The 26,063-nt window shown below is 52.0% G+C and overlaps 1 protein-coding gene across 1 annotated transcript; it reads right to left on the bottom strand.

Annotated features, from left to right (window-relative positions):
• Positions 1–432: 432 nt before the first annotated feature.
• On the bottom strand, positions 433–25,606 carry LOC115394435 (palmdelphin-like). The gene is given in 10 exon segments (XM_030099746.1): positions 433–1,332; positions 1,335–1,557; positions 1,683–2,408; positions 3,045–3,128; positions 4,154–4,178; positions 6,557–6,671; positions 7,542–7,672; positions 10,108–10,188; positions 11,811–11,861; positions 25,581–25,606. Coding segments are annotated over 9 exon segments (1,857 nt in total). The 5' UTR covers positions 11,856–11,861; positions 25,581–25,606; the 3' UTR covers positions 433–905.
• Positions 25,607–26,063: the final 457 nt, after the last annotated feature.

Raw genomic sequence — 26,063 nt, 5'->3', positions numbered from 1 at the left:
CGTCGCTGGTTCTCTCGTCTATCTGCTGCTGATGCTGAGTTGTACAGGGAAGCGTTTTTCACTCGGGGTACTCAGATCAGTGTCGGACCTGATACCTGACTCTGGTACCGGTGCATCTCCAGTTTGTAGTGTATTTAAAAGAACCTGAAAGATCACCAGAACTGAACCTGTGTTTAGGATGCTAGAGTTAGGGTTACCTTAATCCTAACCCTAAAAGAAAACAAAGTCAAATACATATGTTATATCCACAAATAGCCAGTAAAGCTCTCAAAAACATGGGTCACAATTAGGTCTGAAGCGACTTCTGTCTCAAGACAAGTAGAAATGACATTTGTGAGGTTATCCTGAAGAATATGAGTCTCTGTAGAAAAAGCAGCTGCGTCCTTGTCTGATGGGGAAATCTTTTATTTGCTGTCAGGTCAGCTGGTTCACATAGTTCCATTCAGAGAAAAACACATCTAAACAAGCAGTTAGTTGTTAGTTTGACACTTCCTGTGGCGTTCAGATAAAACTCTCGTGGATCATTACATCAGTGCTGGTCCACAGCGGGATGCTGGGGGAGAGGAGTCCTGAAATGAGTTCTGCTTGTCTTCAGCTCATCTAAACTGATTCATTGTGTCAGGATTTGGACTCAAGCGTTTTTAAACCAGCTGGTTAGATTAAAAATCTTTGACCTCTCAGTCAGTTTACCAGTGGTGATGTGACTGTAGTAACACGAAGTGGCCAGAAGGTGGCAATAAAGCCACTCAAATCTCCAAAGCCCGATCTGGTTGAAGTGATGTGAGGGAAAGAGTTTCCATCTCTGGTCAGGATATGAGAGAGCTCCAGACTGCACTGTTACCTCATGAGCAAGGCAGCAGGGGAAGAGACGGCCCTGCAGATGATCTGGAACTGGTTCTCTACTCTTATCTCCCAGTGGAGCACAGCTGGGTCTGGTCCAGGTTGACGGGGCCTGTGTTTGTGGACGGGTCGACGCCCTGTCCCTGCAGGCAGGGGCTGGTCTTTCCAGGCTTGTGGACGAAGGTTGGCTTGTGAGCCTCTAAGTCGTCACAGTGTGTGAAGGTGTCCGGGACCACGTCTCCTCCGCCTAACTTTGCTACACCCACTTTGGGCCGGAACACTTTGCTCTGGTATCCCTGTGGGTGGTAGGACAGGTACTCCTCCGTCTCACCCTCATCTTCAGCGCCATCTTCTTCCTCTTCCTCACTGTTTCCTACGATGACCAGCTCGGCCTGGATGTCCTCGTCCTCGTCCGCGGCATTCTCATAGCCCATGAAGATCATGGTGACCGGTTCAGACTCCAGGCCCTCCGGCAGGGCGTTGACCAGGTTCAGAGGAGAAGCACTGCCAGCATGGAAGGGTGAGAGTCTGCTGAAGTCCACTTCAGGGTCCACTTCAGACTTACTGCTGGCTGAAGGACTCTGACCTCCCACCCCACTGAGGACCGCCTGCATGGGGGCAGGCATGCCGTCAGACCGGGCTGTGATGGAGACAAGAGCTGCCGGGTGGGGACTACCAGTGACCGGCGGTCAGTCCTGGGTCCTGGAGATCTGGTGCCTGGTGAATGACCATCAGTCCTGGGTCCGGGAGATTGGTACCTGGTGAATGACCATCAGTCCTGGGTCCTGGAGCTCTGGTGCCTGGTGAATGACCATCAGTCCTGGGTCCCAGAGATCTGGTACCTGGTGAATGACCATCAGTCCTGGGTCCGGGAGATTTGGTACCTGGTGAATGACCATCAGTCCTGGGTCCTGGAGATTTGGTGCCTGGTGAATGACCATCAGTCCTGGGTCCTGGAGATCTGGTACCTGGTGAATGACCATCAGTCCTGGGTCCGGGAGATTTGGTACCTGGTGAATGACCATCAGTCCTGGGTCCTGGAGCTCTGGTACCTGGTGAAGGACCATCAGTTTGGGTCCTGGAATGTGGCAGTAGGGCAGCATGGCTTCTTCCCCACCTCGCTGGACTCTGGAGGTGTGGTCCGATGCAGGAAGCTGGGACTGGCGGTCTTGAATGTGTCCTTTTCTTGACCATTGTGGACATGAGGTCCGTTCCCGGGGCAGCTGGGTGTCGGGGTCTGCCCGGGCTGTGTGTCCTGGGTGTGGACGGTCTGCTGGTGCCGCTGTAGGGGGCGGAGTAGACCGGCTGGTGGTACTGCACCTCGCTGGGCACCGTCCTGTCGGTGGCCTGCCGCAGGAGCTCCTCCACCTCGGAGAGGGTCATCTCTCCCAGCTCCGGGTGGGCTTCGGCGCCCTCTGCTGGCAGGGCGTACACGGACCTGCGGCCATCCTCGTAGACCTTCAAGCCCCTCTCTGGAAAGCTTCCGGCGGGGACGGTGGCGGTGGAGACCACCTCACATTTCCCGGTTCTCCTGTCATGTTCCACACTGATTTCCATGGCAAAGGTAGCTGCGAAGAAAGGTAATGGAAGATTAACACAGACACATGGTCCAAAAAACATAAATTACTGATTTAATGACAGTTTTTAAACTTGTCAACAACGAGTTGTCAGAGCTCTGTGGCCGTTGATTCAGCTCCAGTCACACGGTAACCGTTCCAGGTCACGAGGTGAAAGTTTCAGTGCTTAAAGTCACTGAAAACGCAACTTTTGAAAACATTCTGGCAACGCCAGAGTGTATTGTATTGTACTGTTCTCTGAGGTTTCTTTACTAAAACAAACAACAGCACCAACTAGTGGACCAATATGAAAAGGACATGCTTTTCTGCCGTTGCCATGGAAACAGTTTTCCAAAAGGTTCTGTATAAACATGAAACCTTTCAGAAACACATAAGGCTGGGTTTTGAGCTAAAGCGTTGTCTTTCCTGTCATCTCGCTGCTGCTCAGATGGAACTCTGGCGTCTGAGCAGCAGCGTCAGGACCGCCTCTTCCTGTCTCTTCCCACACATGCAGCTTTTTCCTGACGGCCACAGAAATGCTCCGTAATTTGCATGTGGTAGAAAACTGACAGCCTTTAAGCTCTCATATTGGAAGCAGAACTGGTGCTAACAGGGCGATCAGAGGGCGGACCGGCGCTCAGCTCCTACCTCTCTTCGGTTCGTCCTCAGCAGGCCGGCCGGCGGGTCGGACTGGCTCCACCGCTGCTGGGACGAATGATGGGATGTCTGGGACTGCAGGGTACAGGCGGAAAGGTGAGCCCGGGGCGGCCATGTTGGAGAGGTTAGAGGTGAACGGACACACTGAGGTGTGAGTAGCTTCCCTCCAGGAGCAGCATGCAGCTGGAGGCGGGGTTACAGCGGTGCAGCGGGGTCAGGGGTCAAGAGTGTGTGAGATCTCATGAGTGGGCTTTGGACTGGGTTTGTCAGGACGGAACACAGATAAAGTAAGACTGTACCTGGATGGAAATGCTCTCTATGCTGTACTGATCCTGGTTCCTACATTCTTCACATTTTGTGTTGAAATTTGGCGAAACAGTTGTCAGTGATCAGTTAATCCACTCGTCACATTACAGCCTCTCATACTGAGAACTGAAATACATGAAAACAGTGAAACTGAAAAAAGGATACGAGTCTATTAGTATGATAATTAAGCTTTAACTACTTTAACTACAAGTACTGATGAATGTCAAGAAGCTCAATTTATACTCCTGCGAACCATGTGCATCGACGCTACGCACCTCCAGCAGCCTCAGTGTCGGAGCTACGTCACCTCCACACTGCGCTGTGTGCATCATGGACTGTAGACCGCGGCATTGAGCTCGCTGCTAATGACCGAGTCAGTCAGACTTTAATCATGGATAGCATGTAGCATGTAGCATGTAGCATAGCACAGCTCAGAGCAGGTAAAGTACTGAGCGACGCTGCTTTAACTCTGGATGGTTGCTGGTTCGGATTCTGGTGTTGAACCACCACCTTTCTCCTCTTCAGATTTCATCAGATCATTTTCAGCCTGTCTTTCTTTGTCGTTCTCATTGATATATTTGAATCTCCAGACCGCGGGCGTCGCTCTGGAGCAGTGTTGGATGCAGCAGTGTTAACTATGTGTGAAATAATGAGCAAGCAGCTACTGAAAGAAGGGTAAAGAAGGAAGACGTGTCAAGATATAAGTAGTTCAGTGTTTTTAACTGTTAAATGTTAAAGATTATTAATTCAACCCAGCATGTTAGTCTAGTCTCACTTCAGAGTGCAGAGTTTACCTGAGAGGAACTCTTCCTTTAGCTCCTACATGAGAAGACACAGTGGAGGGAATCAGAACTGAGACACACACACACACACACACACACACACACACACACACACACACACACGCGCGTTTCCATCCGGATGCTTCCACAGACTCCAGATGAAACACCACGTCACGTCTCAGGAAGAAAGTACAACAAAACAAAGGTTAAAATAAAAATGTGTTTTCAGATTTATTTCAGAGGACGTCCAAGTCCTGAGGCCGGGAGGAGTACTAGAACCATCATGACTCCTGAAAGACTGGACCAACCCGTGGCAGGCAGACCGGACGGTCCGGTATGACTGAAGATACAGCGATGCTCCAGCAGGGGGAGCTAGCACATCCAGACTGAGAGGAACAAGGTCGGGGTTTCAGACTCCTGAGGACAGCAGCAGCAAACAAGGCTGAGAGTTTCTGAAGAGGACCAGGAAACCACCTGAAGCACCCATCAGTCCAGGCTACACCTGAAGACCCAGCAGACCTAGACCTGGCAGATCCAGCAGACCCGGTAGACCTGGCAGACCCAGCAGACCCGGTAGACCTGGCAGATCCAGCAGACCCGGTAGACCTGGCAGATTAAGCAGACTCAGTAGGCCTGGCAGGCCCAACAGACCCTGAAGACCCAGCAGACCCGGTAGAACTGGCAGATCCAGGAGACCAGGCAGACCTGACAGACCCAACAGACCCAGCAGACCCGGTAGACCTGGCGGACCCAACAGACCCGGTAGACCTGGCAGACCCAACAGACCCGGTAGACCCAACAGACCTGGTAAACCTGACAGACCCAAAGACCCAGCAGACCCAGCAGACCCGTAGACCTGGCAGACCCAGCAGACCCAGCAGGTCACCCACAAGGCTCTCTGTTGCAGCAGTTAAAGATGAGGTGATGAAGCCATGCTGGACCCGGGTCAGGTCTGTCTCCAGCACAGGAGTTGATGAATATACCGTAAATCCTCTAATAATGACCTGTATTCCATGAAAACCGTCTCCTTTAATGACCGGTGAGTCTTTGAAGAAAGCTCATAAAAGCCGCCTCCCAATATAAGCCTGTTTTTTTGTTGTTGTTGTTTTTTTTTTGTTTTTTCTTTTTTTTTCTGTGAAGCTCTACGGCGCTGTACTGACAGTAGTCTGTGCTACAGCGCCAGTCCTCCGGTATGGCCACTGTGTGCATTACACGTGTCCGGTAAAAATGGTGGAGGGACAGAAAACATTGAACTCCATGTTGATTAAATTTTTTTCACATTGATTGAAAAAATAAAATCAAGTTATTCGAATTAATTCGATATATCCCCCAGCTCTTAACTGCACCACTGTTTATTACTGTTTTAGTACTGTTTGATACTTGTTTTCAATAAATGAGCTCAGTACATTTTACTGGGTTCAAACTGACACAAAAGATCTTTCTGCTCTTTTTGAAAATTTTAAAATTTAAGCCTCCTTCCATTAAAAGCCTGGTGCCAGCTACACTTGAGACAAATAAAAGCCCTGGCTGCTAGAAGAGGATTTACGGTAAATGAAGCAAAGTCACTGTACACACACATTGTTCACTTGTTAGTCTGGACGGATGCTGGCTGTTGTGTTTTGTAGACTCACTGTCAGTTTTGTGTGGAGGCCTCTCTGGGGTCAGACAGTCTGGGCTGAGCTTCTGGAGAGTTGGAAGCTCACTTTCATCTTATTAAGGTTCTTTCTTTCTTTCTTAGTTTTTTTTCCTCTTGAGTCATATAGTTGATTATAGATGGGAATCAGTCCTCCCTCGGTCCAGAGGTGAGAGGAGGGATCGGCCCAGCTCTCCTGGTAGAAAGGTTTTCAATCCGGGTTTTCAATCCGATTGAAAAAATCGTATTAAAAGCAATTTGTAAACATGGACGGCAGACAAAGCGATCTACGATCAGCCCTGGTTCACCAGGGTCCTGGGAGAAGCGGATTATATGGTGTCCCTTCAAATGGCCGAGCGCTCCCCAGCCGGAGTCCCGCCCCGCCCAGCGCCTCGTCCCGGTGATGAGCACCGAGGCTCCGCCCCTGCCGGTGTTTCGAATGAACTGGTGTCCGTGTTAACTTGTGACCAACAGATGTTGAAACCCGACTGAAACTTGTAGAGGGCCTAGTGAACGTCGCTACAGTTCCAGTAAATGTATCAGTTTAGAGTCTTTTGTGAGTCCTACTTTAACATCTGCTGCTTCCAGCGTGTGTTTACAGAAATCTGCCACTTGTTACCATGGGAACCAGTTCATCCAGTATACCGCTGGTATCTACCACCGAGCTCTTTCAACTACTGGCTCCATCTCTCCTCCAGTGTTTGTTCTCTCAGGGTTTTTATTGAAAAGGGTTTCTCAGCCACCTTGCTTCACCTCCAGTCCGAATCGTGCAGGCGTCCTACCTTGATGATGTCCTCCGCCGTTCGCTCCACCTCCTTCAGCCGCTTCAGGACCGTCTCCTCATTGGCTGAGATGCTGAGCTCCTGTGTTTCCAAGGCCTCGATCTCCTTCTCTATCCTGAGGAGCAGAGAGCGGCAGAGGTCAGCTGGTCAAGCCGCCGTATGAACGCCAAACTTTCTAAAATGAAAATGCAGAATTGAGGTTTCTAACTTCAAACACTGATGTGTAAATCTAACAACACGGTTTGTGACTCGTCGTTGAGTATTTTCAGGTCATGCGGGTCTCAGGGCGGCTTCTGCCTCAGTCAGAAGGTTTCTGGTTCGATTCCACAGCAGCCCTGAACCTCACACTGCTCCCAGTGGATGGACTGAGCGCCGTGCACGGCAGCTGCCTCCAGGCGCGTTCTTGTATTTCTATCCTTGTTGGGGCCAAATGTCCCCACAAGGATAGCAAAACGTGGAACGACGTGCCTTGTGGGGACCTTTTTCCGGTCCTAAGTAGGAGAAACAGTGTTTTCTTGACAATGTTGTTGTTACTGAAAAAAGTAAAAGTGCAAAAACATTTCTTTAGGGTTAGGCTTTGTTGTGGTGTGGGTTAGGGTTAGGTAAGGGTCAGGGTTAGGGGCTAGACATGAATGGGAGTCAATGGACGGTCCCCACAAGGATAGAAATACAAGACTGAGCGCACGCGCGCGTGTGTGTGTGTGTGTGTGTGTGTGTGTGTGTGTGTGTGTGTGTGAGACCAACAGTTTAAAGTGCTTTGGGGTTGTAAAAGTGCTAAAAGAAGTGAAAAGCATTTCATAAATCCAGCGTTTTTCAGAAGCAGTTGCATGCATGTGCTCTAAAAATGGAAAGTGTCCTTCGTCATCCTGCGGTGAAGGAAGTGAGCTCCAGCTCAGTGCAGCAGGCTCCTGAACCAGACTGAGCAGCCTCACAGTCTGTGGGGAGCGGGGAGCGCGCCTGGGCGTGGGCGTCTCGCCGAGGTTACCTGAGGATGTTGCTCTGCAGCTGGTCGCTCTGCTGCTGGTCCTCCTGCGCCTGCAGCCTCATGGCCTCCTGCTCCTCCTCCGACTGCTGGCTCACGCCGTCCATCAGCCACTGGTCCCGCAGCGCTTTTTTCTGTCGGGAAGGCACAGCAGCCCACAGCACACTCAGACATTTTCTCCTCAGGCTTCTGTGGAAAACTCCTCAGCAGGTTCATCGTTCCAGATCTCAGTAAAAACCTGCATGTGAAACCAACAGTGTTCCACGTGGCTTCAGACCATCACAGATTTATTCTGAAATCTTCACCTTGCTTTCCAAGATGGACTCTTACCATCTGAATTCACAGCTGTGAAATAACAGCTCTGATCAAATCTCATTATGTTGTTCAACTTATTGTCCAAATCAATATTGCCAAGGGATTTTTTCCTGAAAGCTGTCTGAATCAACAACACGGCATATTTATTAGAAATCATCTTCAAATTAGGTTAGAACCTCTAATTTAGCCAAGAATGACTTTATTTACAGACCCTCCGTCTCCTCGGTAGCGATGGACTCTGGAGTCCAGCTGAGGACGTCTGGTGACGTGACAGGTCCAGCTGAGATCACTCCGAGACAGCTGCTACATGGAAGTAACGTCAGCAGATGTGCTTCATGGATGTAGAGATGCTGTCTACAGTGCGTCTTGTCTCACATTATCACACAGAAACATTTCAGTCATTTTGATTAATGTAGTGTTTCCTGTTCGTAATTTTTTTCGGTCAAGTGTCCATTAATAGAATTTATTATTAACCTTTGAAATAAAGGTTTCTTCCACTTAAAGAGGCTTTATCCTTTTTATCTTCTTCATGTGGAACTGTTAGTTGTTAATCTGTAAAGGTCTCTAGAAATGACTTTGCTGTCCTTGTCAGTATATAAATAAAGCTGAATGAATTGAATGTTGAGTTGTGTTCTAACAGTGTCGTAATTTAAATGAAAGCATAATGTGAAGAAATGTTAACATTTAAATTAAACACTAAATAATTAACTTAATATGATGCATTTAATGTTTCTGTATGTTAAAAAAAAAACAATGTTGCTTTAAAACTGATACATTGTTCAACTCAGTCAGGAGGGGTCTGGATGACGTCATCAGGAAGAGAGGACCAAATGGCCATAGAGCTCTGATCATAGAGCAGGTAGAGGTACAGCCAGAGCAGGTAGAGATACAGTCATAGAGCAGGTAGAGATACAGCCATAGAGCAGGTAGAGATACAGTCATAGAGCAGGTAGAGATACAGTCATAGAGCAGGTAGAGATACAGCCATAGAGCAGGTAGAGATACAGTCATAGAGCAGGTAGAGACACAGCCATAGAGCAGATAGAGATACAGCCATAGAGCAGATAGAGATACAGTCATAGAGCAGGTAGAGATACAGTCATAGAGCAGGTAGAGATACAGCCATAGAGCAGATAGAGATACAGTCATAGAGCAGGTAGAGATACAGCCATAGAGCAGATAGAGATACAGTCATAGAGCAGATAGATACAGTCATAGAGCAGGTAGAGACACAGCCATAGAGCAGATAGAGATACAGCCATAGAGCAGATAGAGATACAGTCATAGAGCAGGTAGAGATACAGTCATAGCAGGTAGAGATACAGCCATAGAGCAGGTAGAGATACAGTCATAGAGCAGGTAGAGATACAGCCATAGAGCAGATAGAGATACAGTCATAGAGCAGATAGAGATACAGTCATAGAGCAGGTAGAGATACAGCCATAGAGCAGGTAGAGATACAGCCATAGAGCAGGTAGAGATACAGTCATAGAGCAGTAGAGATACCCATAGAGCAGGTAGAGATACAGTCATAGAGCAGATAGAGATACAGTCATAGAGCAGATAGAGATACAGTCATAGAGCAGGTAGAGATACAGTCATAGAGCAGGTAGAGATACAGCCATAGAGCAGATAGAGATACAGCCATAGAGCAGATAGAGATCAGTCATAGAGCAGATAGAGATACAGTCATAGAGCAGATAGAGATACAGTCATAGAGCAGGTAGAGATACAGTCATAGAGCAGGTAGAGATACAGCCATAGAGCAGGTAGAGATACAGTCATAGAGCAGGTAGAGATACAGCCATAGAGCAGATAGAGATACAGTCATAGAGCAGATAGAGATACAGTCATAGAGCAGGTAGAGATACAGCCATAGAGCAGGTAGAGATACAGCCATAGCAGGTAGAGATACAGTCATAGAGCAGAGAGATCAGCCATAGAGCAGATATAGTCAGTCATAGAGCAGATAGAGATACAGCCATAGAGCAGATAGAGATACCATAGAGCAGATAGAGATACAGCCATAGAGCCTGGTCGTTTAAAGGCAGCTTTTAAATGGAAGTGAAGACATCTATACCTCTATTGTGTTATTATTTTAGTAATCTCTGAGTTCCCAGGATGGAGAGCAGAGCCAGAGACTGTGTGTGTTATGAGTTCTGAGGCTGTAAATGAAGATGAGTGTGTGTTGTCCTCAGCCGGCCTCCTGTCCGTCCTGCCGTGCGTCTCACACACACTGTGTCCAGCAGGATACCTTGATGTACTGCAGCTTCAGCTTCTCCTCCTCGATCTGCCGTCGCTTCTTGGCGATGTCCTCCTGGATTCTTCTCTTGTCCTGTGATCACCAACCAGACACATCAGGTCAACCATCAGCAAGAACATTCCCGCAATCCCACCTTCGTCCTCATGCTGACCTCTGACCCCAAGAGGACAGTTGCCAAAGATAAGCTTTGTGCGCCTGTGTGTAGCTTTGTTTTCCTAGATGTTGCAGTGTTGGCTAACAAGCAGAAACAAATCCTGGACCATGATCAATATCTGATCCTGGATCAGGATCAGATCAGGAGGGCATTAAGTCTGTGAAAGGGGATCTCCCTGATGACATCTGCTGCTATGCATAGACTCCAGTCATTCTGTCAGTGTGAAAGCTGTCAACCATGAAAACCATGTCAGTGTGTGTGTGTGTGTGTGTGTGTGTGTGTGTGTGTGTGTGTGTGTGTGTGTGTGTGTGTGTGTGTGTGTGTGTGTGTGGGTGTGTGTGAGTGCGTGCGCGTGTGCGTGCGTGCGTGCGTGTGATGTGTGTTTCTCACACATCACACAGAAAAATAGAAGTGGTTCAGCACCTGTTCACAACAACTTCAAGTGAAAGTCTGGTTCTACAGAAAGCCTCCTCTGGTTCTGGTTCTACAGAAAGTCTCCTCTGGGTCTGGTTCTACAGAAAGTCTCCTCTGGGTCTGGTTCTACAGAAAGCCTCCTCTGGGTCTGGCTCTGCAGAAAGTCTCCTCTGGGTCTGGTTCTGCAGAAAGTCTCCTCTGGTTCTGGTTCTCCAGAAAGCCTCCTCTGGGTCTGGTTCTACAGAAAGCCTCCTCTGGTTCTGGTTCTACAGAAAGTCTCCTCTGGGTCTGGTTCTACGTGAAGTCTCCTCTGGTTCTGGTTCTACAGAAAGTCTCCTCTGGTTCTGGTTCTACAGGAAGTCTCCTCTGGGTCTGGTTCTACGAAAGTCTCCTCTGGTTCTGGTTCTACAGAAAGCCTCCTCTGGGTCTGGTTCTGCAGAAAGTCTCCTCTGGTTCTGGTTCTCCAGAAAGCCTCCTCTGGTCTGGTTCTACAGAAAGCCTCCTCTGGTTCTGGTTCTACAGAAAGTCTCCTCTGGGTCTGGTTCTACAGGAAGTCTCCTCTGGTTCTGGTTCTACAGAAAGTCTCCTCTGGTTCTGGTTCTACAGGAAGTCTCCTCTGGTCTGGTTCTACAGAAAGTCTCCTCTGGTTCTGGTTCTGCAGAAAGTCTCCTCTGGGTCTGGTTCTACAGGAAGTCTCCTCTGGTTCTGGTTCTACAGAAAGCCTCCTCTGGGTCTGGTTCTACAGAAAGTCTCCTCTGGTTAATAATAGAAAATAGAGGTGAAATGGCTGAAACAGCTAACGTTTCAAAACTGTCAAACAAAAAAGCTTGAAAAGAACAAAAATGTTAAAATCAGGAACAAAAACAGGTTCAGTGTAATAAAAGACTCTCTGTTTTGAACCGCAGTTAAAACTTCCTGAATGTCTAAAGTTTGTGAAGCTTCCTGAGCTGCGTTCGCCTCATTTTAACAGTTCAGTGTTCTTTATGGCTCCAGAGCAGCTGGACTTGGCTGGACGTCACCGAACGGCTCTTCTGCTCATGAAGGCAGCAGAACCCTGGTCCAGAGCCTGCAGCTGAAGAGCTGCTGGCTGCGTTGCTCAAGAGCAGCAGGTTTCAGGGAGACTCACCGTGATGGCCTGGAGCCGCTCCTTCAGCAGGTCAGCCTCCTCCATGACGGCTGCAGCCGGGACAGCGGGACAGCGGGACAGCGGGACAGCGGGACAGCGGGACAGGACAGGGCTGTGGACGAGAGGACACGTCTCAGTCAGCGCTTCACAACCCTTTCTGATTCCTGACCCCAGACTGAACGTGGTCTCCTTGACCCTGGCCAAGTTGTAACCCCCCCCCACACACACACACACCACACACACACACACACACTTTCAGACTGGCAGTAAATGGACTCATGGAGTCAGAGGAGATGAACTCTACACTCATCTTCTGCTGTGGTCTGTCATTTTGATGGAGAAGGCCGTCGCTGTCCCTCATGCCGGGTTTGTATCCCTTATTGCCTCCGCCAGGAGGTCATGTAATCATGTCGGTTTGTTGGTTTGTTGGTTGGTTGGTTTGTTAGCAAGATCCCGGAAAAAGTTCTGGACGGATTGCAATGAAACTTTGTGGAAATGTGGGTCTTGGGCTAACTTAGAATTGATGAAATTTTGGTGATGATCCGGATCACTGTCTGGATCCAGGAAGTTTTTAAAGGATTCTTTATCATTGAGAGATAGGGAGTCTTTCACATGGTTGGGCAGGCCCGCTGACAGGGGGGGGGGGGAACGCCTGGTTCACAGGACGCGCCGCCTCCGACGCGGAAGAGGGAAGCGCCGTTCATGCAGGAGACGCGGCGTCCGTAGCGGCTCGCGCCGTGGACCGCGGCGTCCGTAGCGGCTCGCGCCGTGGACCGCGGCGTCCGTAGCGGCTCGCGCCGTGGACCGCGGCGTCCGTAGCGGCTCGCGCCGTGGACCGCAGCCGCTCTGCTCCTCTCTATTTTCTCTGCGAGCCGCTCGCCGTGCACCGCCAGCTGTAAAGCTGGACAGAGCAGATCGCACCACACAGGAAGTCGGGAACGGAAAATGAAGTAAATAACATAAATTATGTCGCTTTTTGGTTTTCCTTTTCAGATGAACACACACACACACACACACACACACAACACACACACACACACACACACACACACACACACAGGGAGAGAGGGCGGAGAGAGAGGCGCCGCACGCTGCAGCGCTCTGCTCCGATCACAATGTGGTTTTATTACATACGGTGTTCTTACAGTTGTTGGTGGCTGATTTGAGCTGTGGCGGAGGTCTGCCTCTCTGAGGGCCGATCTCTAGTTTTTAATGTTCCTGTTCTGATTCCAGGCTAAGCTGGTCCGAAAGGACCGTTTCCAGCCTGGTTTCAAGGCTCTGCTGGTTTCCGGGCTCTGCTGGTTTCAGGACTCTGCTGGTTCCGGGCTCTGCTGGTTTCAGGACTCTGCTAGTTTCAGGGCTCTGCTGGTTTCAGGACTCTGCTGGTTTCCGGGCTCTGCTGGTTTCAGGACTCTGCTGGTTTCAGGGCTCTGCTGGTTTCAGGGCTCTGCTGGTTTCAGGACTCTGCTGGTTTCTGGACTCTGCTGGTTTCAGGCTCTGCTGGTTTCAGAGCTCTGCTGGTTTCAGGGCTCTGCTGGTTTCAGGACTCTGCTGGTTTCTGGGCTCTGCTGGTTTCAGGACTCTGCTGGTTTCAGGCTCTGCTGGTTTCCGGGCTCTGCTGGTTTCTGGGCTCTGCTGGTTTCAGGACTCTGCTGGTTTCAGGGCTCTGCTGGTTTCAGGGCTCTGCTGGTTTCAGGACTCTGCTGGTTTCAGGACTCTGCTGGTTTCTGGACTCTGCTGGTTTCAGGGCTCTGCTGGTTTCAGAGCTCTGCTGGTTTCAGGGCTCTGCTGGTTTCAGAGCTCTGCTGGTTTCAGGGCTCTGCTGGTTTCAGGACTCTGCTGGTTTCAGGGCTCTGCTGGTTTCTGGGCTCTGCTGGTTTCTGGACTCTGCTGGTTTCTGGACTCTGCTGGTTTCAGGACTCTGCTGGTTTCTGGCTCTGCTGGTTTCTGGACTCTGCTGGTTTCAGGACTCTGCTGGTTTCTGGACTCTGCTGGTTTCAGGACTCTGCTGGTTTCAGGGCTCTGCTGGTTTCTGGACTCTGCTGGTTTCAGGACTCTGCTGGTTTCTGGACTCTGCTGGTTTCAGGACTCTGCTGGTTTCAGAGCTCTGCTGGTTTCTGGGCTCTGCTGGTTTCTGGGCTCTGCTGGTTTCAGGGCTCTGCTGGTTTCAGGACTCTGCTGGTTTCTGGGCTCTGCTGGTTTCAGGACTCTGCTGGTTTCAGGGCTCTGCTGGTTTCAGGGCTCTGCTGGTTTCAGGGCTCTGCTGGTTTCAGGACTCTGCTGGTTTCTGGACTCTGCTGGTTTCAGGGCTCTGCTGGTTTCAGAGCTCTGCTGGTTTCAGGGCTCTGCTGGTTTCAGAGCTCTGCTGGTTTCAGGGCTCTGCTGGTTTCAGGACTCTGCTGGTTTCTGGGCTCTGCTGGTTTCAGGACTCTGCTGGTTTCAGGGCTCTGCTGGTTTCTGGGCTCTGCTGGTTTCTGGACTCTGCTGGTTTCTGGACTCTGCTGGTTTCAGGACTCTGCTGGTTTCTGGACTCTGCTGGTTTCAGGACTCTGCTGGTTTCAGAGCTCTGCTGGTTTCTGGGCTCTGCTGGTTTCAGGACTCTGCTGGTTTCAGGGCTCTGCTGGTTTCAGAGCTCTGCTGGTTTCTGGGCTCTGCTGGTTTCAGGACTCTGCTGGTTTCTGGACTCTGCTGGTTTCAGAGCTGCTAAGCTGGTCCAACAGGACCGTTTCCAGCCTGGTTTCAGGGCTCTGCTGGTTTCTGGACTCTGCTGGTTTCTGGACTCTGCTGGTTTCAGAGCTGCTAAGCTGGTCCAACAGGACCGTTTCCAGCCTGGTTTCAGGGCTCTGCTGGTTTCTGGACTCTGCTGGTTTCAAGGCTCTGCTGGTTTCTGGACTCTGCTGGTTTCAGGACTCTGCTGGTTTCTGGACTCTGCTGGTTTCAGAGCTCTGCTGGTTTCAGGGCTCTGCTGGTTTCTGCCTCTGCTGGTTTCAGGACTCTGCTGGTTTCTGGACTCTGCTGGTTTCAGGACTCTGCTGGTTCAGGACTCTGCTGGTTTCTGGGCTCTGCTGGTTTCAGGACTCTGCTGGTTTCAGGGCTCTGCTGGTTTCAGAGCTCTGCTGGTTTCTGGACTCTGCTGGTTTCAGGACTCTGCTGGTTTCAGGGCTCTGCTGGTTTCTGGGCTCTGCTGGTTTCAGGACTCTGCTGGTTTCAGGGCTCTGCTGGTTTCAGGGCTCTGCTGGTTTCTGGACTCTGCTGGTTTCAGGACTCTACTGGTTTCAGGACTCTGCTGGTTTCTGGGCTCTGCTGGTTTCAGGACTCTGCTGGTTTCAGGGCTCTGCTGGTTTCAGGACTCTGCTGGTTTCTGGACTCTGCTGGTTTCAGGACTCTGCTGGTTTCAGAGCTCTGCTGGTTTCTGGACTCTGCTGGTTTCAGGACTCTGCTGGTTTCAGGACTCTGCTGGTTTCAGGACTCTGCTGGTTTCAGGACTCTGCTGGTTTCTTGGCTCTGCTGGTTTCAGAGCTCTGCTGGTATCTGGACTCTGCTGGTTTCAGGACTCTGCTGGTTTCAGGGCTCTGCTGGTTTCTGGGCTCTGCTGGTTTCAGGACTCTGCTGGTTTCAGGGCTCTGCTAGTTTCAGAGCTCTGCTGGTTTCTGGGCTCTGCTGGTTTCAGGACTCTGCTGGTTTCAGAGCTCTGCTGGTTTCAGAGCTCTGCTGGTTTCTGGACTCTGCTGGTTTCTGGACTTTGCTGGTTTCAGGGCTCTGCTGGTTTCAGAGCTCTGCTGGTTTCAGAGCTCTGCTGGTTTCAGGGCTCTGCTGGTTTCAGGACTCTGCTGGTTTCTGGGCTCTGCTGGTTTCAGGACTCTGCTGGTTTCTGGGCTCTGCTGGTTTCAGGACTCTGCTGGTTTCTGGACTCTGCTGGTTTCTGGGTTCTGCTGGTTTCAGGGCTCTGCTGGTTTCAGAGCTCTGCTGGTTTCAGGACTCTGCTGGTTTCAGGACTCTGCTGGTTTCTGGGCTCTGCTGAGTTTATCTAAGGGTGGTGGTAATGAGCTGCACAGGCCTGCAGGGTCAGCACCAGAAGGATAGTCGCTGTCCTGCGCCACCTTGTGGGCACATAGAAGCACAGCAGTCACAGCAGGTGGTACATTGTGAAGTTGGGGGGGCTTCATCATTGTTCAAGTTCACTGTGTTTAAAAACCAGAAACGAGCCTAAATTCCCCCCAAACGGCAGCCGTTAAAGGGAAATGATCGGTTTGACGATTTCATGTCATACATTTATACTGGTCATCACTGATTGGTGAAATCTCTCCTAAGCCCCGCCCCCCAGGGTCCAAGGTGTTTATCTGCTCTTTTATTACAGATTATTTACAGAAAATGAAGCACATTCATTCATTGTCAGTATATTATCAGCAACCAGTGTAGTGTAGGACACGAGATGAGGCATGCACCAGCAGCAGCTTAACCAACAACCAAACAACTTCACCAGCAACCTAACAACTTAACCAGCAACTCAACCAGCAACCAAACAACTTCACCAGCAACCTAACAACTTAACCAGCAACTCAACCAGCAACCTAACAACTTAACCAGCAACCTAACAACTTAACCAGCAACTTCACCAGCAACCTAACAACTTAACCAGCAACTTCACCAGCAACCTAACAACTTAACCAGCAACTTAACCAGCAACTTAACAACTTAACCAGCAACTTAACATCTTAACCAGCAACTTAACCAGCAACTTAACAACTTAACCAGCAGAGACATTTGGAGCAGTAAGTTAGAACAGTGTCACTCAGTAGTTTAACTGATCAGTGGATCAGAGGATTTTACTCTGAGCCAGGCTACATGCTACCTGCTACCTGCTACATGCTACATGCTACCCGCTACCTGCTACATGCTACATGCTACCCGCTACCTGCTACATGCTACATGCCACCCACTACATGCTACATGCTACCTGCTACATGCTACATGCTACATGCTACCCGCTACCTGCTACATGCTACCTGCTACATGCTACATGCTACATGCTACCCGCTACATGCTACATGCTACCCACTAGATGCTACATGCTACATACTAACAGCTGGGTCCCTCAGTCGACAGTGTGTAATAACTGTGGTGTGTGTGCTGTAGACTGTGAGGCTGCTGGAGGTGACGTAGCTCAGATCAGAGCCTGCTGGAGGTGATGTAGCTCAGAGGCTGCTGGAGGTGACGTAGCTCAGAGGCTGCTGGAGGTGACGTAGCTCAGAGGCTGCTGGAGGTGACGTAGCTCAGAGGCTGCTGGAGGTGACGTAGCTCAGATCAGAGGCTGCTGGAGGTGACGTAGCTCAGAGGCTGCTGGAGGTGATGTAGCTCAGAGGCTGCTGGAGGTGACGTAGCTCAGATCAGAGGCTGCTGGAGGTGACGTAGCTCAGAGGCTGCTGGAGGTGACGTAGCTCAGAGGCTGCTGGAGGTGACGTAGCTCAGAGGCTGCTGGAGGTGACGTAGCTCAGATCAGAGGCTGCTGGAGGTGACGTAGCTCAGATCAGAGCCTGCTGGAGGTGATGTAGCTCAGAGGCTGCTGGAGGTGACGTAGCTCAGAGGCTGCTGGAGGTGACGTAGCTCAGAGGCTGCTGGAGGTGACGTAGCTCAGATCAGAGGCTGCTGGAGGTGACGTAGCTCAGATCAGAGGCTGCTGGAGGTGACGTAGCTCAGAGGCTGCTGGAGGTGATGTAGCTCAGAGGCTGCTGGAGGTGATGTAGCTCAGAGGCTGCTGGAGGTGACGTAGCTCAGATCAGAGGCTGCTGGAGGTGACGTAGCTCAGAGGCTGCTGGAGGTGACGTAGCTCAGAGGCTGCTGGAGGTGACGTAGCTCAGAGGCTGCTGGAGGTGACGTAGCTCAGATCAGAGGCTGCTGGAGGTGACGTAGCTCAGAGGCTGCTGGAGGTGACGTAGCGCAGATCAGAGCCTGCTGGAGGTGATGTAGCTCAGAGGCTGCTGGAGGTGACGTAGCTCAGAGGCTGCTGGAGGTGACGTAGCTCAGAGGCTGCTGGAGGTGACGTAGCTCAGATCAGAGGCTGCTGGAGGTGACGTAGCTCAGAGGCTGCTGGAGGTGATGTAGCTCAGAGGCTGCTGGAGGTGATGTAGCTCAGAGGCTGCTGGAGGTGACGTAGCTCAGATCAGAGGCTGCTGGAGGTGACGTAGCTCAGAGGCTGCTGGAGGTGACGTAGCTCAGATCAAGGCTGCTGGAGGTGATGTAGCTCAGAGGCTGCTGGAGGTGACGTAGCTCAGATCAGAGGCTGCTGGAGGTGACGTAGCTCAGAGGCTGCTGGAGGTGATGTAGCTCAGAGGCTGCTGGAGGTGATGTAGCTCAGAGGCTGCTGGAGGTGACGTAGCTCAGATCAGAGGCTGCTGGAGGTGACGTAGCTCAGAGGCTGCTGGAGGTGACGTAGCTCAGATCAGAGGCTGCTGGAGGTGGCTCTTGGTAACTCGTAGCCTTCACATATCGTTTGCGTGTGGAGTAAGAAACAGGTTCCATGGCATCAGAACTCGGTAGCAGCAGGTTGCTCAGGTCAGCGCCGGCCCTCGTCCTGAGGTGGAGCTCTAGTCAGAATCACTGCACCCAGAATCCTCCAGCATCAAGCTCCACCCTCCCTGGACTGAAGCCTCTCCTCGGTCTGGCCTCGGTTGTTCTGCCACGCTGCACACATGCTTTCTTTGAACGAATTCAACACAGCTGACTGTTGAAGCACATTCTCTAGAAATGTGGAATCTGATCTAGAATCTAAAGGATCTGTCCCCCCGTGGTGTAAAGGCTGTTATCACCGTGGGGGTCACTGAAGAGAAGAAGGTTGCTGATTTTGAACAGAAGAAGTTGCCTCCCGATCCTGGAAGCCTTCCTTCAGTACAGAGCTCCTTGTTGGCTCGCGTGAAGGAGTCCTTCAGTTTCTTCTAAATCACGCTGTATGCATGTGGGAGCTTGTATTTTACGCATTCATGCTCAGCCCTCTCACACACCCACACACACTGACTAAACGCTGCCGTTCTCCCACACATGGAGAGCCCGGGAGCAGAGAGCAGCTGGGAGCTCTGATCAGGAAGCCTCCTCACGGTCCTGTGGGGACAACTCATCCACCACTGCTTTTCACCATTACTGATTAATATGAACATTTACACACATTTGGAGGATTTCAAAGTATATTTGAAAATAATATGTATTTGTATATTTGACACATTTGGAAGGATTAATGATTCCACTTGACAAAAAAACGTTTATCATGAAGCAGTCTTTCTGCATATCAGTGATACGCAGCATGGCCACCATGAGGTGAGGTGAGGGTAGAAAAGACCCTTTTGAGCACATCTGGGTTAGCGTTAGGGTTAAAGGTTAAAGGTTAGGGTTCTCTTGAGCACATCAGAGGTGCAACCAGGCCAGTGGGGTGTGATGGAAGCGTAATGAGCTCAACTTGAGTCATTCTCAAGAGAAACAAATCAATATGGTGCCAAACTAAATACATATGGATTTAATACTGAATCTATAACATATCACACAACACAACAGAATCCGTCAGAGAAAACAAAACATAAGAGCACACTGAACAGGATTTGTTTTCTTGAAATAATTCTAAAATTTCCTCAGAGGACGAGTTGTCCTACAATCCACACACTGCAGAGAACACGGAGAACAGTCCACTCTAAACACCCACACTGGAGAACACGGAGAACAGTCCACTCTAAACACCAACGCTGGAGAACACGGAGAACAGTCCACTCTAAACACCAATGCTGGAGAACACAGAGAACAGTCCACTCTAAACACCAACGCTGGAGAACACAGAGAACAGTCCACTCTAAACACCAACGCTGGAGAACACAGAGAACAGTCCACTCTAAACACCAACGCTGGAGAACACGGTTATTTCTATGGACAAAGTCCATGAGAATCTGGACTGAAACCATTGCTCCGACTGTCTACTGAGCATGTGCAGAACTGCTGTTTACTATGACTCTGGAGTGCAGGCCCAGGACCAGGACCAGGCCCAGGACCAGGACTACACCCAGAACCAGGCCCAGGCCCAAGAGCAGAGTTTCAGCCGTCTCCATGACGACTGGTCGGAGTGTTTCCAGAAAATGTGTTTTACCAGACACCGGAGTCTGAGTGTTTCCAAAAGGTTCCATCTGGGGAGCCGTTCTGATAAAGTACTGTTTTTAGGACTCTGAGCCCCCAAAACAACAGAAGAAGAAGAGCCGGCCCTGAGCTCCTGCCTAAAGCCCACGATCAGTCTGAAGGGGGACCGGTGGAGCAGTGTTCGAGGTAAAACTCGTCATGTCAGAGGAAACAGACAAGGTGGTGCTTTTACACTCGTCCCCGTTCGGCCCTGGTCCAGCCCTGGTACCCACGTTTTCCCATTACAGTTTAGTCCCTGATACCAGGTCCCTGCTGGTCAATGCTGGTCCCTGCTGGTCAATGCTGGTCTCTGCTGGTCAATGCTGGTCCCTTCTGGTCCCTGCTGGTCTGTGCTGGTCCCTGCTGGTCTCTGCTGGTCCCTGCTGGTCCCTGCTGGTCAATGCTGGTCCCTGCTGGTCCCTGCTCCTCTGAGGTTCCAAGCGGGGCCCAGAACGGTATCAGAGCAGTGACGGCGACTGTGGTCAGACTCACAGCCGCCGTTTTTAAAACCTCACAACAGCAATCTGGTAATGTGCTCAGAATCAACCAGGTGGAGGAGAGAGGAGGTGCAGGCGTGTGGAGGCCGAGGAGAGGATTCAGCAGGAGCTACAGGGAGCGCACTGGGCCAGGTGGACCGGGACAGTGGACCAGGAAGCCTGGTGGAGCTGGTTCAGCCTCCGGTGGACCTGGTTTAGCCTGGTGGAGCTGGTTCAGCCTCCGGTGGATCTGGTTTAGCCTGGTGGATCTGGTTCGGCCACTGGTGGACCTGGTTCAGCCTCTGGTGGAGCTGGTTTAGTCTGGTGGACCTGGTTCAGCCTCTGGTGGAGCTGGTTCAGCCTGGTGGATCTGTTTAGCCTGGTGGAGCTGGTTCGGCCACTGGTGGACCTGGTTCAGCCTCTGGTGGAGCTGGTTCAGCCTGGTGGATCTGGTTTAGCCTAGTGGAGCTGGTTCAGCCTCTGGTGGAGCTGGTTCAGCCTCTGGTGGAGCTGGTTCAGCCTCTGGTGGAGCTGGTTTAGCCTGGTGGAGCTGGTTCAGCCTCTGGTGGACCTGGTTCAGCCTCTGGTGGAGCTGGTTTAGCCTGGTGGAGCTGGTTCAGCCTCTGGTGGACCTGGTTCAGCCTCCGGTGGAGCTGGTTCAGCCTCTGGTGGACCTGGTTCAGCCTCTGGTGGAGCTGGTTCAGCCTCTGGTGGACCTGGTTCAGCCTCCGGTGGAGCTGGTTCAGCCTCTGGTGGACCTGGTTCAGCCTCTGGTGGAGCTGGTTTAGCCTGGTGGAGCTGGTTCAGCCTCCGGTGGAGCTGGTTCAGCCTCTGGTGGACCTGGTTTAGCCTGGTGGACCTTGTTCAGCCTCTGGTGGACCTGGTTTAGCCTGGTGGACCTGGTTCAGCCTCTGGTGGACCTGGTTCAGCCTCTGGTGGAGCTGGTTCAGCCTCCGGTGGAGCTGGTTCAGCCTCTGGTGGACCTGGTTTAGCCTGGTGGAGCTGGTTCAGCCTCTGGTGGACCTGGTTTAGCCTGGTGGAGCTGGTTCAGCCTCTGGTGGACCTGGTTTAGCCTGGTGGAGCTGGTTCAGCCTCTGGTGGAGCTGGTTCAGCCTCTGGTGGAGCTGGTTCAGCCTCTGGTGGACCTGGTTCAGCCTCTGGTGGAGCTGGTTTAGCCTGGTGGACCTGGTTCAGCCTGGTGGAGCTGGTTCAGCCTCTGGTGGAGCTGGTTCAGCCTCTGGTGGAGCTGGTTTAGTCTGGTGGACCTGGTTCAGCCTCTGGTGGAGCTGGTTCAGCCTCTGGTGGAGCTGGTTCAGCCTCTGGTGGAGCTGGTTTAGTCTGGTGGACCTGGTTGAGCCTCTGGTGGACCTGGTTTAGTCTGGTGGACCTGGTTCAGCCTCTGGTGGAGCTGGTTCAGTCTGGTGGACCTGGTTCAGCCTCTGGTGGACCTGGTTCAGCCTCTGGTGGACCTGGTTCAGCCTCTGGTGGAGCTGGTTCAGCCTGGTGGACCTGGTTTAGCCTGGTTGAGCTGGTTCAGCCTCTGGTGGACCTGGTTCAGCCTCTGGTGGACCTGGTTGAGCCTCTGGTGGACCTGGTTTAGTCTGGTGGACCTGGTTCAGCCTCTGGTGGAGCTGGTTCAGTCTGGTGGACCTGGTTCAGCCTCTGGTGGACCTGGTTCAGCCTCTGGTGGACCTGGTTCAGCCTCTGGTGGACCTGGTTCAGCCTCTGGTGGACCTGGTTTAGCCTGGTGGAGCTGGTTCAGCCTCCTACGGCTGCAGACAGGCGAGCAGCCGGTGGTGCCGTGGTCTGGACTGGAACAGGCTGGGTTCGGCTGCTGAGGGTTTGAGACTTAAAACAGTTTTCATCGTTACTGCAGCAGCTGGTTGGAAGATCACAAAGAGCAAACAAGGTAACGTCGCGGTGCAGGCGCAGCTAGCTGATTAGCCGGCAATGCTAATGTCCTCAGCATCTCGCTGCTCTACTGAGGAAGCAGACGAGCCGCAGAGCCTCCTTCAGACAAGCTCTCCCTGGTGCGCTTGGCTCTGTGGAGTGAAGCAGGAAGTGTGTGACCCATTCCCCTGGACCTGGACCTGGACCTGGACATCGATCTGGACCTGGACCTGGACCTGGACCCGGACATTGATCTGGATCTGGATCTGTATCTGGCTCTGGCTCTGACTCTGGACCTGGACCTGGACGTGGACCTGGATCTGGCCCTGGCTCTGGACCTGGACCTGGACCTGGACCTCGCAACACCGACGAGAGTCCATTCAGTCAGAGAAAACCCAGCGAGAAGTCAGCTTTCATTCCAGTCCTAAAACCCCAGCAGCCTCTCTGTTCCAGCCACTGGTCTCCAGGGTCGAAGGTCAAAGGCCAGCCGTGGGTTCACATCAGCATTGTCATACAGTGAGCGGTGTGTCCATTTACACAGCGACCAAAGCTGTCTCCAGGACAACAGTGTTCAGAGCCACGGACAACAGAACCTCTCCCAAGATGCAACTGGGTCAACACGCTTGGACTTATAGACAGAGGAAACGCTCCTCCTGGTCCAGGTCCTCTTCCCAATCCCGATTCTAGTCCCGGTCCTGGTCCTGCTCTCCATGGTCGTAGTAACCAGTAGTTCTGCACATGCTCAGTAGATGGACGATAAGGCCGCCTGCCTCCAGAGCGCCATGACTCCCAGTCCAGGTTGTCTCACAGGGAGAACATGCAGTCTCCACTCAGACAGGTCCCACTGGAGTGGAACCCACGTGTTCTCAGGAGTGTCTCCATTCTGAGGAGACTCTTTCTGAGAACACTGTGGTGGTTCAGAGGTCCAAACTATGGCCCACGGCCCAACTGAGGGCCTCAATACATTTCTATGCTGTGTATATTCAGCTTCTAAAGACTGTAAAATATAAAGTGCTCAACAAATAAAATGTGTTGCTGTTGTTGTTCTCAGACTGTGACTGCGACGCTGAGTCAGCCTGGAGCAACGGTAACGAGCCGGCGTTGTCTTATTTGTACAGTAGAGAGTATCACATGAAGGAAGTGTGTTGTGGACGGGGACGGACAGCAGAGACGAGGACTGGAGCCCTGAAGGTCGTGCTGCTGGCGAGCATTTCCACCTGTTGGCACCATGGCGCTCTGATCCCACGCTGCTGAAAATAGAGACGGAGCGACGGCACACCGCGGTGACGGAGGGCTCCTGAGCAACAACCCCCAATCAGCCGGCCGTGGACGGTCACATGGTGCGGATGGGGGACGTCTTGATGTGACTTGGCTGCTGCAATGGGCTAAAAGTAGTTTATGTGCTGCCAGGAGAACCTGCAAAGCTCCGCATGGACGGACGAAGCAGTGGGGACGGAGACTGGATGATAAATAACAGTCATAAATAGACGTGTGGTCCACAGCTCGTCCCAGAGGACAGTCAGTCTTCAGCCCGTTGTCTGGGTCCTCTTGTTGGCCTCCGAGGTTCCTTTACAGCCAGCTCACTGCACTGCAGCCCTGACAGCGACAGTACAGCTGCATGTGACTGGGACAACAGACACTCCTCTGACCGGTCCAACATGTCTCTGACCGGTCCAGCATGTCTCTGTCTGACCGGTCCAACATGTCTCTGACCGGTCCATCATGTCTCTGTCTGACCGGTCCAGCATGTCTCTGACCGGTCCATCATGTCTCTGTCTGACCGGTCCAACATGTCTCTGACCGGTCCATCATGTCTCTGTCTGACCGGTCCAACATGTCTCTGACCGGTCCCATGTCTCTGTCTGACCGGTCCAACATGTCTCTGTCTGATCGGTCCATCATGTCTCTGTCTGACTGGTCCAACATGTCTCTGTCTGACCGGTCCAACATGTCTCTGTCTGACCGGTCCATCATGTTTCTGTCTGATCGGTCCATCATGTCTCTGTCTGACCGGTCCATCATGTCTCTGATCCGGAGTGACCAGTGGGGACGGAGCGTCCTGGAGGACAGAGCAGGAAACTGTCTCCTCCTTTCACAGAGGATGCAGTATGTCCGTCAGATGAGGCTGGTGACCTTCTGACCTTCCAGGGTCAGGGCTCCGTTAAGGATCCACCGGGTCCCACTGACATGACCCCAATACCCCGTCCGCCTGTCTGCCACTCAGCCAGGCTTTCTGACTTCTAATCCCGCTCCTTCTCTTAATCTGTGGGATTACCGGTACGGCGGGCCGCCGGGGCAGAGCAGGTCCAGGTCCAGGTCCAGGTCCAGGTCCAGGTCCTCTGACCCTGGCCTCTGCCTCACCCGGAGGTGTGGTTCCAGTCTTCAGTCCATCATGGACAGCTTTAAGGGGATGTGAGGACAGCTTCCTGTTTCCTCCTGATGAGCTCAGGTCCCTCCGTCACCACCGGAGACCCCACGCTGCTCTGACAGGCCTCTGAAACACCCGCAGACTGTCCCCGTCCCGTCCCCGTCCCCGTCCCGTCCCGTCCCGTCCCGTCCCGTCCCGTCCGTCCCCATCCCGTCCTGTCCCCCCGCTGCTCCGTGCAGGCTGGGTCTGGGCCGGGTTCTCCATGGAGCAGAACCCGACCGAGAGCTGCTCCATGGCGGTTCCACACAGCCCTCAACAGCAGTGTTCTGGTACAGTGCGTGGGTGAGTGTGTGTTCTCAGTGTGTACATTAGTCAGACACACACACACACCACACACACACACACACACACACACACAGATCTCAAATCGCTGCCACTTGCTCTCAAAGACTGAAGGCATCATGAGAGACGTCTTCAGAGGTGAAGTGACTCCTGCTCGTGTGTGTGTGTGTGTGTGTGGTGTGTGTGTGTGTGTGTGTGTGTGTGTGTGAAAGTAGTTGTTAGTTAAAGCCAGACCCCTGCTGAGGAGCCACAAACAGCAAACAGCTTAAAGGAATTAAGAGCTTAGAGAATCCAGACCCCGGCGTCTGGATTAGCCGCTGATGAAGACGCTGTCTGTGGATAAACTGCTCAGAACCCAGAACCACAACCCACAACCAGAACCACAACCAGAACCAGAACCCAGAACCCGACAACAGCAGAACCGGCCCGCAGACCGCTACAACCGGACCTGTGTGAACACAGCCTGAAATAGAAGTGAAGACGTTAAAGTGGAGGACAGGTAGAGTCTACTCACCGGGTGTGTGTGTGTGTGTGTGTGCGCCGGAGCTGCAGGCTGGAGCAGGGAGCTCGCTCTCACAGCGTATCCAACATCACTGAGCCGAGCTGGTGAAGAGAGGCTCCCTCGCTCCTCCCTCCCTCCCTCCACCCTCCTCTCTCTGAGTCTGCCACACAGCCATGTGAGAGAAATACCACACACACACACACACACACACACACACACACACCACACACACACACACACACACACACACACACACACACCCACACACAAAGAGAAGTAAAGGTTAGAGACATTACAGTCCACAGAGGAAATGCTCACTGTGATGCATTGTGGTGGTTTTGTCACTAAATGCAACAAGTTTCATGTTTTCTGAAAAGATCAGCTGTTCGTCTCCGCATGTGTGTGTTGATAAGCTCCGCCCCCGCTCATGTGTTGACAGCGGAGGGCGGAACGTCATCCGGCTCCTGCCGGCGAGGAGCAGCGTGAAGCTGAGGACGGCGGACGGCCACGGACGTCCCTGCAGCGTG

Source organism: Salarias fasciatus, chromosome 9 (assembly GCF_902148845.1).
Source record: "Salarias fasciatus chromosome 9, fSalaFa1.1, whole genome shotgun sequence".
NCBI classification, from domain to species: domain Eukaryota; kingdom Metazoa; phylum Chordata; class Actinopteri; order Blenniiformes; family Blenniidae; genus Salarias; species Salarias fasciatus.
The sequence above is the reverse complement of the archived record's forward strand: the minus strand, read 5'-3'. Positions and strand labels throughout refer to the sequence as shown.